The sequence below is a fragment of the Calliphora vicina genome, chromosome 2 (assembly GCF_958450345.1).
Source record: "Calliphora vicina chromosome 2, idCalVici1.1, whole genome shotgun sequence".
Taxonomy (NCBI): Eukaryota; Metazoa; Arthropoda; class Insecta; order Diptera; family Calliphoridae; genus Calliphora; species Calliphora vicina.
Genome location: NC_088781.1, coordinates 118613228 through 118629411, shown reverse-complemented (window position 1 = coordinate 118629411; position 16184 = coordinate 118613228). Strand labels below are relative to the sequence as shown.

The window sequence follows — 16184 nt, the reverse complement described above, 5'->3', positions numbered from 1 at the left end:
GTATTATTTCTTAATTTTTACATAAAATATGAAAATACAAATAAAACAAACAAAAAACGAGAAAAAGCAGCACAAATTTCTTAAGTGAAGCTAGAATTACACTACGAAAATATTGAACAATTTTCTTATTAGTGTAATTATTATAAATGGCTACGATAGTTAAAAAGAAGCCTAATTCAAAATCAATTAAAAGATGAAGAAGACATTTAGATATAAATCACCATATTCATAAACAGTTTTTAAATTTATCAAAGGTTTTTATGGAAAGTGTAATAAAAATTTGAGTTTAATTAATTAGAAACCTTGCTAATTAAAGATATATTTAAAATTGTAAACATATTAAATGACAATACTTAATAAAATTTTGGTAATTCAAATCTGGAGATACATTTTCAAAAACAAGTCTTTTAAAAATTGATTTGTAATCAATATTTTATTTTTTAATTTGTTTGGAACATTTCAAGCACAAAATATTACCATTTTATAAATCGTTCAGCAAATTCTTCTAGACATGAGGAGGCCTTAAGTGGCCTTAAGGGTTTGACGAAAAAGTGGTCAACATCTCGTTTTTCCTATTAAAGACATAACTTTGAAACGCGCCAGGAAACACTCTAAGAAAAATCCCCAAAAATTGTATATTAAAAATGAAATTTTAATTTTTTTTAATTACTTCTAGAACTATAACCATTTCTGAGGTTTTTTTTTAACACATTTGTTAACTAAATGTCTTCCTCACACTCCCCGCTATATAATAAGATATAATTCCTAAACTTTCTTCTAAATTATTATTGTATATCGTGTTAGGAAATTATTAAAAAACATAATTAATTAATATTAAAACTAATTATGTATATGTAAAATACGAAAGAAAAATAATGAAAATAGTGTCTCAGACACTGATTTTAAAAGTATTTAGAAACTATTTAAGGTTTATACAGTTTTAGTAAGTAGTGATATATTTTAGAATGATTTTTTTTTTTTAAATATTTTACATTTTGTTTGCTTCATTTTTAGATAGTATATATTTCAAATACATGTTTATGATTTATACATTAGAATCAGCTTGTTACATTTTCTTAAACCTTATAAAAGTACTTATATTTTTTATATTTTGCAAAAAAAAAACAATTTTGAATTTTAAAAATACTTTAACACTAAAAAGCCAAAAATATGTTGAAAACACAAGTATAAAAAAACAGATTTTTTAACAAAATTTTGTTCAAAACAATTTGTTTTTATATAACAAAGCAATATCACGAATATTTGTTTGTTACTAAAAAGAAAAGCAATGTTTACCATGCCTTTATAAATATTACTTACATTATGTACGTATAGAGTTGTATTTATGCTTCATATTTACCAGCAGCTAATTGTAAAATATGATTGGCTAATGTATTAATATTAAGCGTTTTCTCAGTTAGCTCAATTAATTGTGATCTTTCGCGATTGTAAAATCGTTTACTATTTTCTATTGTATTTATTAAAGTGATTAATCTGGGATTCGTTGCACAAATCCACAATTCATCGTCATTTTGTCCGGTTACCACTAAATGATCACCGCTATTGATTGAACTTTTTATGGTTTTAAAAGCTGGCATTGGTAAGCGTATCTCCTGCAATACACGATACGATGGCTGAGCATGTGTTATGGTACATGCTAGAGTCATTAGTTCTGGTGGGGTATCGTTTTGAAAGTCGCGAAACTGATGTAAGATCAACATATTATTTTGTTCGATATCTTGGCTGGAGAAGTAAATGGAGCCGAGATTTTTACCCATTGGGATTTCGAGATCAAAATTCATTAGAACATCACCGCTACGATGATCCCATATTGTGACCTGAGTCTCACCAAAGCCGATCAATTTGTCATCTGGAATTTAATAAAAGTTAAGAGAATAGTAATGTGAGTTCAAATCCAAGCAAAACTAGATTTTCATTGTTACGCCACACAGTGGGGTCGATCGAAAAAAGTGATTATAAAGCTGTATATTTTAAAGTACTGGCCCGCTTGCAAAATGATGTAAGAACGAATCATAGAGGACATAAGCTTTCAGAAAATTAAAATACAAGATGAGATACAGGGTGCCAAAGTCGACTACCAGTGGTGTATTTAGGCATTTTTTATATTCAATTAAAATGTTTGCCTTTGATTATTTTTCACTAGGCGGATTGATTGATTGAAATTTAAATTAAACATGAATATATTTTAAAGTATAAGATATAACTTAGAATTTCCTTTATTTTACTTTTTGCTCTATTACAAAGTAAAATTAATAGAAATCTGTACATTTTTCTACAAGTTACGAGCTCTACAAAGTTTTGCAGCCATGTATCTAAACATTCTGTTTACTAATTTCATATTATGAAAGCTTATTTTTCAATCGAGCCATTAGTTTAGAATAATATATTTATTATCAATTCTATTTCGATCGAACCCAGAGACATTTTATTCATGTAAGTAGTTAGATAAACTTACCACTCATGCACTCCAAATAACGTACTGTATGACGCATACTTTTGAACTCTCTAATACTGGCCAGAGTATCCAACTGTGGCGTTAACGAATATTTACATAAACCGGAACGCGTTTTGCCAAGAAGATTTTCCTGGGGCCATGTCATAATGAAATAACGTGAATCTATTAATGTTGTATAGTTCACTGAATGTATATCACTGTAGTATAAAAAGAAAATAAAAAAAAAATAGAATTTAAGATTTTAAAACAAACCGTATTCGCCGTAAATATTGTAAAATCCAATCCCAGGGTTCAAGGAAACATAAACATTAAGAGCTAGTTTTTGGGATAAAGATAATCTACATTCTTTGTTTAGACCTACCTAGCTTAAACTAAAAATTGAGTTTCTCACTTATTGTTTATGTAGTATATAATCTAGGTTTAACTGAGCCGCAGTGGCGAGTTAAACTTAAGTAAGAACTGCCAAAGCAGAAACAGCTGAAAAATAAAATAAAAACAATTCAGCACAGCCCTTGTTTTTTTATTTGCTTTATTAACATCATTTACTTTAATTATTTCACTTCTTCTTTTAAAATTTTCAAAAAAAAAGTTTTTTACTATTTTTATAAAATTTTTTACTGAAAAGTATGGCAATGCTTACAAAATTTACAGAAATTGCTGAATGAGTAGCTCCCAATAATTTTGCAAACTATTGTTCAGTTTGAAAACAATCTTCATGTGTAATACCTCCAATTCTTGGTCTTCACACTTTTTTTTTTGGCTAGCCTGGGCGATCCTTGTCTTCCGTGTAAAAATCACTACTTGTGAATCGAACAAACCATCTCTCGCACGATGAAACCGATGGAACACATTCACCATAAGCTTTGGTGAGCAATAGGTGTGTTTCAGTGGCACTTTTTTTCAAATTGAAGAAGTAAAAACATACAGCATATCGCACTGGTTCCTCTAAAGAGCGTCAACTCAAAATTTTTAAATTTTCACTTTTTGCAGGAAATCGATGTACAGTGGTCATATCTACCCGCTGTAAAAATCTTACATCATTTTCTCTACTCTTTCGCCAAAAAAAATACAGTTGTATCCCTCTTCTTGATATAAAAGTAGCTTCTCCAGTGTCAACTAAAGAGAAATATTTTGAGTTGTCCCCAAATGTAAGCTGAATTCATATCAGTTGTGTTTCTACTAAAGAGAAATATTTTAAGTTGTGCTAGTGTTTATGTCACATCGGTTTACTTTGATAATGTTCGATTTTGTGTTGTCTCTTTTTAGTTGTTATATGTAAGTTTATTGTGCTGTTATATTTCGTTTTGTTTCTATATTTATGAAATTATTGTGACATTTTAAACTATATACAAAAAACTGAATGTGCGCTTGTACATTTGTATGCATGTATGTCTGAACTCTATAGACTGCTAAATGCTGGACCGATTTTCTTAAAATTATTACAGTATTTTCCCATCCGAGTTTTAGCTAGTCACTATACAAAAACCTTAAAAAAACAGCAAAACTTACTTATAGTCCATGATTTTAATTCTTAGTTTTTTCATTAAACAAAACTTGTTAATTTGTTTTACAATAGAAATAGCACAAAAAAATAATTATTTTGAACAATTCTCGCCTGGTTTACATAAAAACTTAAATTTTTGACGATGACGTGCGCGAATCTAGAACACTATTCAGCTAATTTCGCTGAGAATAGCGATGATAGTACGGAGGATCCATTCATAGACAATTCTGAGGACGAGTTTCATACATCGGCAGTTTCTGAAAGCAGTTCTTTGGACTTCGAAAATCAGGTAGAAGAAGCAATTAGTCGAAAAAGAAAAAAGTTAAATGGAATAACATTAAAGTTCTACGAGTAGAAAAGGATAACTTAGATTCGTTTTTATACAAAACATCTTATAAAGAAACAAAATTTGACAAGGTGTATGTAAAAAAAAAACTTAAAGTCTTCTGACGATTGGAATAATCTTAAGTAAGTTTTTATTAATTAAAATTAGCAATACAAGTTGTAAAAAAATTAACCATTTTTCTCCTTTCAGGCTTTGCTTTGCTTATTCCGAAAAGTTACCATTATCGGAAATTATAAAAGTAGTCATAAGTGAACTGGTAAAAAAAACATCATTCCAAAAGAGTATTACGAATCGTACTACAAAAACATAATAGATATCTAACTTTCATTCATTTTTAAATTTAATTACTATTTTTTGTTATGTATGTATGTGAATAAACATTAATTAAACCATTTTAAACTGAATAATATAAATTTGATTTACTTTAGGATACATAAGTTTGACATTTTTAACCATAAGTGACATGTTTATTAGAACTAAACAGAATTCTCAGTTAAACTGGCACAACATGAAATGACACCACTATATAAATGAACAAATTTCACATAAAGGGGAACAACTCAAAAAACTTGTTATTTTTCAATAATCCCTGAAAAAATTACAAAAACAACTACCGTTGTATACTTCTTACTCATATATCTTTACAATGCCATAATTGTTTTCAACTTTCATTGTAAATATTCCAAAAAAAACAGTTTTTTGCCTCTACTGAAAATTTGTAAATTTTGAGTTGACTCCCTTTAGAGGAACAAGTGCGATATGTCGTTTAGTTGGCACAAAATTCGACATTTTCGAAGCAAAAAACAACATTGTTGTTTACACTATAATGTTCAACAACAAAGTGAGAATAAAGTTATTAAAAAACAAAAACCACGTTCAAAAGATACACCATCTATTGTAAATCCCTCATTCTTAAGTCAATATATTAATTACATACAAAATAAGAGCAACTTCAAATTTCTGCTTGTCTTTCAATTATTTATTATAATTATAACTATCGTAATTTCTTCCATTTAAAGCCTTAAACGGTTAAATTTAACTGAAAAGTGACAAAATAAACTTTAAGTTAAGACATAACTGGTCTCTGTGTTAATGAGTTTTATAGATAGATATTTAAAAAGCATATAGAAAAACTGTTTCGTCAATAAACACTTTTCTGTTCACCTTAAAATGAGCTAAAACATATTCTTAAATTAAATTATTTCGGAAAACTTTAAAAAGTTTCGGTTTGCAGTTCTGTTTTGTTCTGCAAAAAACCCGGTTTCAGTCGGACATTTTAATTTCAATATTTCTCTATTGTATTTTTTCAAACATTTTTAAATTCTTGAATGAATTATATTGTTAATTTTAAATGTTAGTTTTTGTAAGTTTTTTTTAACAAAAAAAAGTACTAAATAAATCACAAAACTTACCTTTGTATTGTATCCAATGGTATGGAATTGCATTTAGCAATCATATCCTCATCATGATAATAATAAATATTTATATACATTGAAAGTAAATTACAATCACGTTGATTTTTAGGCAATTGTTGTGCGCGCATTTCTAAATAGATGGGTGTGGAATTGTGTAGACAAATGCGATTTGCAAAAGGTACTGAGATTTCAAAGTCTGCAAATAGTCGAAAAAGTTATTTTAATTAAAAAGTATATATATTCTGGATCATTATAGATAAGGATGGAAGGACCCAGATATCTTACGGACCCAAAACTTATATCAGTATAGCAGATGCATACACTCAATAATTTTGCAAGGATTTCAATAATATATATATTTTGTTGTTGTGGTCTTTGCAAACAATAATATTTTTCCTAGAATTGCTACATTTGTAAGGGAAATTTACCACATACATAATGTCGGTATTTATTTAATTAAGAATCTGAAATCAATTTCAGCGATATCTGATTGATTTTTTTGTGTAATCACGATCACAAGTATTTCAAGCGTATTACGAAGCATGACATTATGATAACTTTAAACTGAAACTTACCATAATTTAAACGGCGCAACTCCCCTAATTGTATCCATTCACCACCGGTATTCGGCTCCATTAGAGTTGATGATGAGGCAGGCTGTCGCAGTTGATTATTGCAACAATGCTCTACATTATTTAGTTTCGGCATTGTTATTGTTTCACTCTGTAATACTGAATTATGAGTACAAGCTGGTTTACTCGTAGGTAACGTAGCTAAAATATTAATCAGTTTTGAGCATTTCCAAAAACTAACTAAACGTTCCTGTATTACAATCAATATATCTAATTCATGGTACATGTAAAGAACAACACCGTGATCAGATTTCAAAGGATTACGCATAGTTTGTACGGGCAAGGGCGCCGTGTTAAGATATTGTACACCGCTGTTGCTACTGCATTGTGTAAATTGATCTTTGGTTTCCATGGGCGAAGAGGCAATGACATAGGAAGCTGCATTATGTAGGGATCTTAAAGTAATGGGGGATTGTGTGGGCAAAGGTTCGTGAGATGGCCGTTCGTCATATGTATTGGTGGTGGATGAGACTACGACATTTTCATTTTCTAACAAGTTTACTGATGGAATATTAGCTAGTTCTGGTGTTTTATTTGCTGTCACTATTTCCTGTAACGTTGGCATTTGTAATAATTTTGCCGATGTTGATATTGATTTAAATTTTCTTTTTTCACTTGTTGTGTCGTCAATTCTGGGTCTTAAAATTTGTGTTCTACTGCCACGAAAATTGAGTTTCGATCTTTTAATTTGTGATGTAAGCTTAGATTTATTAATTACCGCTTTACAACTACCACGCAAAGTCATGCGTGATCGTTCAAGCAAAGCAGAGGCTTTAGCCATTAAACGCGTCTTGGTTTGACTATTATGTTTATCAAGATAAATTTCCAAATCTTTGGTTTCTGTATGTACAGTGCGATAACTTTTTGTCTCATTGGAAACAGATGATTTATTGGGCATATACTTTTGTTTGTTGTTAACATTTTTATGCAGACGAGAATCTAGCCTTTGAATTTCATTAATTCTAGGCGATGAACGTAGTTCTCTTTTAATTTCATTTAAACTGGCATAGGACTTTTGTTTTGGTTTTATTGTTTTAATAACAATTATTTTACGCTTACGCAATTGTCGCTTGGAGGTGGGATATTTTTTGCCTTTGTGAGTTTTCAAAACTTTCTTTATATTATTTTTGTTAAATTTAGTTTCTACTTTAAGAGATTTCTTTAGCGCCTTCTTTATTACTTGGTGTCCTTGTACTTCAGTTAAGGGTGTGTTTAAGGAATGTAAATTTTCCAATGACTTGGCTTGATCTTTTTTACATTCCAACGATTGTACTATGAAGATGCTGGGCTTAGATTTGCGCGACTCCTCTAAAGCCATTTGCAGTTTTTGCTGGATTATACTGGGGGTTGATGATATTAAATGTTTACCCGTCTTAACTAAACTTATGTCATCGCCATTTGAATTTTGTTCTAACATTTCGTCTTTAATAAAATCTTCCACATTTATGCAGGAAGTAGCACATTTGTTTGCTACGCTTTTGATATCGGACATAGTGTCACCCATACATTCAAGTTTACAAACAAAAGCAGATGTTTCATGATTTTGTACTGTCTCCTTTGATTCATTGAGAATTTGAGATCTACTTTTGGTAGTTTTTAAGGCGGCTTTGCCAATGGACAATCTAGGAGATCTTAAAGTCCTTTTTGGAGTTTCCATGTCTCTCATAGCTATTTCCTCAACACAATCAGTCTTTTGTTCTTTTATAATTTGCAATATTTTGTTGTCAATTGTATTACTATTTCCATTATTCTTTTCTTCATCATGTTCATCCTCCTCGCTTTTTTCTAAGGGTTTAATTATGGATTTCCGTATTTTAGCTTGACGCATTAATGTTTCCCGTATGGGTTGTGTAATTTCCTTGACACATTCTTGGGAAAGTTTAGCGGCTTCATCCTTACTTTTAGCCGCTATATGACAAAGAATTTTAATTTCTGGTTCATTCTTGATGATGGTAAACGAATTTTGAGATTTAGTTGATGATTTTGTAGTAGAATTGTTGCTAGTTTTTTGTTTAGGTTCTTGTACAGAAGTAGTGGGTTCTGATGTTTGTGAATGAGAGCTGGAAAAGAAAGACAGAGAAAAAATAAGATTAGAGGATTGTGAATGGATAAATTATAATGCTCAGAAATCAATGTATATCTAAATTGGTTGAATTTATAAATTATTCAGATCTCTTAAATCGTTTAATATAAAGAATATATGAATATAGATTATTAAATTTTAACCGATTATTTGAAACATTTACTGGCTTATTTATTTGTTTTAGTATGAAAAAATTTGCGGGCATTACCGGGAATGGAAAAAGTGTGGGAAATTAGAAATTCTACCTACAACTCAAGGCTTTTCCCGCGACAATTGGAGCTTCGTTCCGGAACGACATAATTTTTACTCGGCCAAAAATTGTCAACTCAGCGACAACTGTATCGACCGAAAGTTTTTGCCCATGAAAGAACTTTTTATAAAAACAGTCACTCAAGGCGAAGAATTCAAAAACATTCCATGAACACAATATCAACAAACATATATGTTTTTTATTAAATATTTATTTACACCTACCCTTCATCACTTTTGTTTGCCGTTGGCTCCGTCTCCATTACCGGTATAACATCACTACCACCCCTTTCACGCTTTCGCAATTCCTTAAGTTGTTTCAATTTCAAAGCTTCTAGTTGCTTTTCCTCTTTGGCGGATTTGTCACGACGTTCCTGTTGTTGCTGACGTAGGACACGCATAGAGCGTCTGGCTAAATTGCATTGAGCCAATTCCGCCACCGCATTGGCCATAGCTGTGGCCGTCGACATACCGGTTAATCCCAAATAATTACAAAACTCATGCTGCTGATGATAGACACCAGCTAAATCATCATTATCTGTTTGTTTTTCTAACTTCTCGGTGCTGCTATCATTTTTAAACTCTTCCGTTGATTTTATTGATGCATTCAAAAGTTGAGGACTTTCCTGGCTAATCTCTTCATTTGCTGTTATGACGTTTTTTGTGGGTGATAAACAAGTTTGTCTTTGATTTTCTGCTGTCAGTGTTGAGTTTGCTAAATACTTTTGCGGTATAATGGGCGTTTTAAAAAGTTCCTGCTTTTTTTCCATTAAATTTTTGGTTTTGTTTGTGTCATTTGCAAAATCCAAACGCATTTGTATTATACTTGAGGGCTGCTCTTCTACTTCATGTAATAATGACGAGTTATATTTATCTCGTTCACGGTTAAGCCGGTGTAGCCGAAAAACCGAATCTATTTCTTCTTCAGTTGCAATTCTTGGGTTTTTTGTCAATGTTGTGGTGGTTTCACTGGATTTTGCTGGTGGTTGCGGTTGGGTTAGTGATTTTTTTCGCACATTTTTCACGTTAGCTGAAGCACATTTATTGTTTGTTTTCAATAGCACATGCGCAGGTACGTCCTGGCTAATGGCTTCCTCAGAACTGCTGGGACATAACTTGCCATGTAGGTGGATTTGACGGGAGTTGAGCTTATTGTGAGCTGCTTGATTTTTTGAGTTTTGAAAACAATCTCTATCATTGTCCGAAGACGATGTCTGTGGTGGTGTTGTGGAATTTTGGTTTCTTTTGGGGGCTTCTTTCACCAAACGTTTCTTAGGTTCTCCCGTTTCCAAATTTATTTGAGGTTTAGAACGCCTTTGCTGTAATTGTTGTTGGGCCACTGCTGAAGTTGTTGGTCTATCATCAACGTGAATAACACTTTTACTTGATTCACTACCCGATGATTCTATACATTTATTACCAGACACTCCAAAACCACCTCCTCCACTCTGACCACTGACATATTTTTGATTTTTTTGTTCCTTCATATTTCTGAGTAACATTTGGCGAAATGCTAAGAAATCGTAGATTTTAATTTCGGTGTTTTTAATGCGTCCACTTTTTTCGCGTTGTTTTATATCTAATTTCTTCTGTTTCTCCACGCGTTTGAACTCTTCATCGAACATATTAACATCCTCCACATCACTGAGTTCTTCATCACAATCCCATGTTTGAATTTTCTCTGCCAAAGTCATTTGTGGATTACAAGCTGTTATCATGGCTAACTGACGTTCAAATGAATCGGCTGGCAGGGTATTTTTCAACAATGGAGGTCGTGGTGGATATTTTCCGCCTCTTGGCTGTTGTGGATTTGAAGGTGAACTTACTGGAAATTCGCTTGTTGATTCTGTAGAACATTTATTGGGATTATTGTTGACTTTGTGATTCTGTTGTTGACTTAGATTTAACTGAAACTTTGTATTTATCTGTTGTCTTTTCTGTTTTAAGGAATTGGTGGTTGAATCCGAATTAACCTCAACTATTTGATCCGGTGGTGTTTTAAGCTGTGTCGGTGAAATTGCTGAAATGGAATACAAGTGAATTTTATGAAATTTTCTCATAATAGAAAAATCTTTAATATTTTTTTAATTATTACTTTATACAGCTCAATTATGAAAACAAATCCCCCGGAAACAAATTCAATTTTAAAAATAAGAAAATGGAAAAAGCTTCCAAGGATTTTTTTTCATAATTGTAGAATTTCTTTAAATTCTACATATTTTGTTAGAAATATAGTAAATTTCATTAACTTCTTGATTTGTTCCAGATTTTCTTACCATTGTAATGTCTCTCAGTTTCTTGCTTTTGTCGCTTATTTGGTGTATGAGGCTCATAACGATATGTTTGTGTCTTTGTCGGAGTAATTTCCTCTCTAGACTTATAGATAATCTGGCCATCATCTCCAATGGCAATCTCCTCATCTTCATCATCAACTTCGATGGCTTCAACAACACCTTCAGAATCTTCACGATACTCATTGTAGTCAATTTGCGAATGACGTTTCAAGTAATTGCTGGAAATATTAAGATCCTCCTGACTAGCGTCATTTATGAGACCGCTACTATTAGGGGTAGTATAATCATCAAAGCCCTCAAAATCACCACTTTCATCAGAAGAAATATTTGTAATTTCGTCCTCGATAGTATTTTGTTCAACAAACTCCTCCTCGTCACTAGACGATATAGTGTGTATTTGTTCTGGTAGTTTTACGCCAGATGGTTGTGGTGGTGTATTAGCATTGCCCTCAGCTACTGGACTCATGGAACGTGCTGTAATTGTGTTTGATGGCATCGCAATTGTTGGTATTTGATGTTGCCGCGTTTGTGGAGCTGTCTCTATATGTTGTTGTGCTGCATGTGCTATAGTGGGTGGTGGTGTGGTTGTTGTTACATAGTCATTATAACCATCGTCCAAAGCGCCGGAGTACACATACTCAGCAGCCAGCAGACGGGGCATTTCTGTAATAATTTCTTAGTTTACTACAATTTCTCTATAATGTAATGTATTTATTTTAGATTTACCTTTTTATCAGCAAAATTTTTTAGTTAATTTTTTTATTGGTGGCGCCTTTTTCTTTGCTCTACTACAACACAACTTCACTTGTATGGGGCCAAATATATAAATTCATGTATTTTTAACACTTTCCATGCACTTTTGTGTGAAAAATCTTTGCAATTTTATTCTAAATGATGCTTTTGCTATTAATTTTATATGAATTTCATAATTTTAACGCGTCCAAATGCTATTTTTTTAATTTTTTACACAAATTTTTGTGTTTTTCACAGAAAATTACCTCTTCAAGAGATGTCTAAAATTTTTTCTTGTTGTTCGTGTCTTTTTGTGTAGTTCTTTCTTATTGCACTGTCGAAGTAAAAATTTTAATTACAGGGTGACTCGAGAAACATAAATGCAACTTAATGTTGCCAGAACATGCGACAATTGTCGCTGATGTGTGGGAAATAAATAAAAATAAGGATTTTATTATTAAATATAATTTAATAATAATTAACAATTCGTTAAAGTATACCGATCGACTTAGAATCACTTTCCCAAGGACCATGCTTATTGAAACTGGCTGAAATCGGTGCATTATTTCACCTAGCCCCCACCATACCCCCAGACCATTATCGGTCATAAATGTTTAATTTATACATGTATCTACACAAATTTCGCTCCAAATAAGTTTTATATATACAAAATTCATGTCACCAAATTTTGTTACGATCGGTCCATAATTAGTCATAGCTCCGAAAATCACTTTAACGTGCATAAATATCTTAAAAATGTCGGTATATACACCAAATTCAACTTAAATAACTTTCATACAGACATAAATCACACGACCTGATTTCATGATGATCGGTCCATAATTGGTCATAGCTCCCATATAAGGCCCATTTCGAAAATCTCTCACGAATATAAATTATTGATATTTTAAAAGAAAAATCTTTTTGCTCATTTACTTGGTGTAGGGTATTATATGGTCGGGGTTGACCGACCATACTTTCTTACTTGTTAGTTTAAGATTTTCAGGATACACTGATTTTCAGGATACACAAAATTTTGCACATTTATTTTAAAATTTTTTAAAATAAGATTTTAAGATTTCCGAGTGTAGTTCCCGGAAATGTAGTTTGAAAAATTAAGAAAAGTATATGAACATTTCTGAAAATGTAAAAAAGCGGAGTAATTAATATTTACGACAAAATAAGGAATATATCAAGAACCCATCAACGTTTATATTTTCACAATTTTTGTTACTGTTAATATTCATATATTCTTTATCGGCCGTTCGAAGGGAAAAAAGCGGGGTGTATCGAACACCGGCTTCACTGTATATCAAAGTATGTACTGTTAAATTCAAAAAGGAATTTGTGGTTCAAAGACAGCAGGCCTAAATTTTAGAAAAATATTTTATGCTGTGCATTTATATAAATTCGTCTTTATATTATGAATGGAATGAAAAACATTAGAATTATATACACACAAAAAAATAATCGAGGCTATATTAACTAAGCTTAATTAGTTAATTTCTTTTTATATGAAAACTAAAAACTAAGTTTTATTATCTATGCTAATAGGTAATTCAAACAATACACTTTACCTAAAAACTATGTTAATATAACTATTGGAATTAGTTATTTGATGTTTGGTATATTTTTCGATGTTGTTTTTGTTTATTTTGTTGTCAATTGAATGGGTATGTATGAAATTATCTAAAATTTTAGTTGTATTAACTAAGAAACTTTGTAAATGCCATTCTACCCTTGCGCTTAGTTAAATTTATACTATATTCTTAGGAAATATAACCTATGGATTTTTTTGTGTGTATATTCAATTAAATCTACAGGTCCATCTATTCTGCAGATATCCCTAATTGGATATAAGCCCTTGATGAACGATAGAAAAATAAACAATAATCAGCTGGGACTGGAAACGCAACCATGTTGTCTCTCTGAATTTTTTCTTTTCAAAATTTATAAAAAAGACCGAAGAATTCATATAAAAAAACTTTATTTTTATGTCATGTTATTTCATAAACTTTCTTATCTATGAAACTAAATAGAATTTTTAATTATTTATGTATGTTTAAATAATTGTAAAGTAATGGAAATTTGAAACAAATTTTAATGCAATTATAAATAAATTTTGAAACAACACATGCATATGTGTTTTGCTAGCAGACTTAACCTTTAATTACCGCAATGGGTCTTAGTTTAACGCATTTCTTACTAATGCCGGCAGCATGACAAGTATCAACAACATCGGTGACATTTTTGTACGACTCGGGAGCTTCTTCCATAACCAGCTTGGGTGAAGCCACACGAATGGCAATACCGAGTTCATCTAACTTTTCTAAAACATCTTTATAATCTAAATTACGGCGAGATTTTGCTCGAGATAAAGCACGACCCTAAAGATAATTACAAAATATGTTTAGAATTCTTCTTTTTATATAAAGTAGAAATTATTTCAACTTACCGCTCCATGACAGGTTGAGCCAAATGTTTCTTGCATGCCTTTTTCAGTGCCAGTTAAAACATAGGAACAGGTACCCATTGTACCACCTACTAAAACAGGTTGACCAGTCAATTGATAATCGACAGGTATCAAAGGATGGTTGGGAGGAAAAGCTCGGGTAGAGCCTTTACGATGTACCAACAGTCTTTTCTCTTTGCCATCCACAATGTGATTTTCTACTTTGGCTATGTTGTGCGAGACATCATAAATAACATGCATATCGAGATCATCGGGGGTGGTATGGAACATTTTAGCGAATGCCTGGCGGGTGAGGAAAGTCATAGAGCTACGATTGACCCAAGCAAAGTTAGCAGCACAAGCCATTGCCTTAAGGTAATCTTGGCCTTCGGGTGAGTTAATGCGTGCACAGGCCAATTGACGATCATTTGTTTCGATGTTATCTCTCTTCATGGCCTTTTCCATTTGCACCAAAGCATCAGTCGCTACTTGATGACCAAAACCTCTAGAGCCAGAATGTATCATTACACATACTTGACCCTTCTCTTCTATGCCCATTTTTGAGGCACTCCATTTATCGTAAATTTCGTCCACCACTTGGATTTCGCAATAATGGTTACCAGCACCCAAAGTACCCAGCTGGGGTAAACCTCTCTTTTTGGCTCTCAAACTGACTTTAGAGGGATCAGCATTTAACATCCGACCATACTCTTCACAATGCTCCTTATCTTCGGCCCATACATAACCCTCTCGTAAGCTCCAGTCCATGCCCATCTCTAAGGCTTCTTCCAAATCATTGGCATTCATAGGTATAATACCTTTGGATCCTACACCAACAGGTATATGATCGAATAAACTTTGGGCCAGTTGTTCTTTAACAGGCTGTACATCTTTCTCATACAGATTAGTTCTCAACAAACGCACGCCGCAGTTAATATCGAAACCTACACCTCCAGGACTTACAATAGACAAGGGATCATCCATATCAAATGCAGCCATATTACCAATGGCAAAACCGTAGCCGGAATGTATGTCTGGCAAACCAATGGAGCGGCCCACAATGCCGGGCAAAGCAGCTACATTGGCAATTTGTTTAACACCCGGCAAAAAACCACCAACCGCACCAGGTCTGCAGGAGTTTTTCAATTCTTCCAGCATTAACTTTTCCAAGTTTTCGTTGACATAAAAGCATCCTTCCACTTTCATGTTGGGCTGGAAGCCCTTCTTGATGCGCCAACAGCAGTCGCTGATTTTTTCCAAATATTTTAATTCCTCGTTATAGGGTCTAACAACCATTTTACTTGTGTTGGAGTTTTTCCTTTCAGTCTACAATTATATACTCAATAATTTCACAATGATAACAAAATTAGAAGCTATTACTAATAGTCAATAATTTCACCACTGCTTTAACTTCTTTCGTGCAAAAATATAGCCGGTGATTTTTTTTATATCTTTCTGAGCAATAAGATGGTAACAACAAAACCATCTGATTAAATTATTTTTTTTCATTTCTGGATGTTCGAACTGTCAAATTGATGTATGTTTTGGCTGCAGAGGACTACAACAGACCCAGAAGCAACAAAAACAAGATGCAGGATTTGACAACACAAATCTCTTTTACAACAACAAAATGCCTCTTGCTCTTTAATATAATGCTGTTGTTGTAGAACGGTACTGGATTTTTAGTGGTGAAACTTATTGTGAATAGTGTTAATGGTAACAGGGTGATATATATTTATTTGTTTTTATTAAATAAAACAGTGCGACAATAAATTAAAAAAAATTCTGGCGGCGAAGTCTACTTTATTTTATCCAAACACAAACATTACATGTGTTGCCAGATGGATTGGTCAATATCCCGATAAAAAAGAAAAAATTTCGAATTTTAAAAATCGGGAAGTTGAAAAGGTCGAGATTTCTAATATTAATTTTAAATTTTGTACTTAAAAGATGAATGAAAACATAAAAATTCAAATTTATATACAGCCCAATTATGAATAA

At 32.2% G+C, this 16184-nt stretch overlaps 2 protein-coding genes across 2 annotated transcripts; both read right to left on the bottom strand.

Annotated features, from left to right (window-relative positions):
* Positions 1–347: 347 nt before the first annotated feature.
* LOC135951181 (uncharacterized) lies at positions 348–12047 on the bottom strand. The gene is made up of 7 exons (XM_065500779.1): positions 11726–12047; positions 10982–11662; positions 8931–10725; positions 6317–8433; positions 5739–5937; positions 2477–2673; positions 348–1870 (listed from the first exon to the last, which is right to left on the bottom strand). The coding sequence occupies exons 2-7, from the start codon at positions 11658–11660 to the stop codon at positions 1344–1346; spliced, it is 5514 nt and encodes a 1837-aa protein (XP_065356851.1). The 5' UTR covers positions 11661–11662; positions 11726–12047; the 3' UTR covers positions 348–1343.
* A 1654-nt stretch (positions 12048–13701) lies between these two features.
* RtcB (RtcB RNA ligase) lies at positions 13702–15627 on the bottom strand. The gene is made up of 2 exons (XM_065499892.1): positions 14187–15627; positions 13702–14118 (listed from the first exon to the last, which is right to left on the bottom strand). Exons 1-2 carry the CDS (start codon positions 15477–15479, stop codon positions 13891–13893), a joined length of 1521 nt encoding a protein of 506 aa, XP_065355964.1. The 5' UTR covers positions 15480–15627; the 3' UTR covers positions 13702–13890.
* Positions 15628–16184: the final 557 nt, after the last annotated feature.

Bases quoted from the DNA above. Each gene is read 5' to 3' on its own strand.
- LOC135951181 (XM_065500779.1), bottom strand. From the start codon at position 11,660: ATGCCCCGTCTGCTGGCTGCTGAGTATGTGTACTCCGGCGCTTTGGAC. The intron at 8,434-8,930 runs GTAGGTGTAAAT...TTTCTTTTCCAG, and splicing joins GCAAACAAAAGTGATGAAGG to CTCTCATTCACAAACATCAG. The intron at 1,871-2,476 runs GTAAGTTTATCT...ATTAAATTCCAG, and splicing joins TTATTTGGAGTGCATGAGTG to ATGACAAATTGATCGGCTTT.
- RtcB (XM_065499892.1), bottom strand. From the start codon at position 15,479: ATGGTTGTTAGACCCTATAACGAGGAATTAAAATATTTGGAAAAAATC. The intron at 14,119-14,186 runs GTAAGTTGAAAT...AATTATCTTTAG, and splicing joins GCTCAACCTGTCATGGAGCG to GGTCGTGCTTTATCTCGAGC.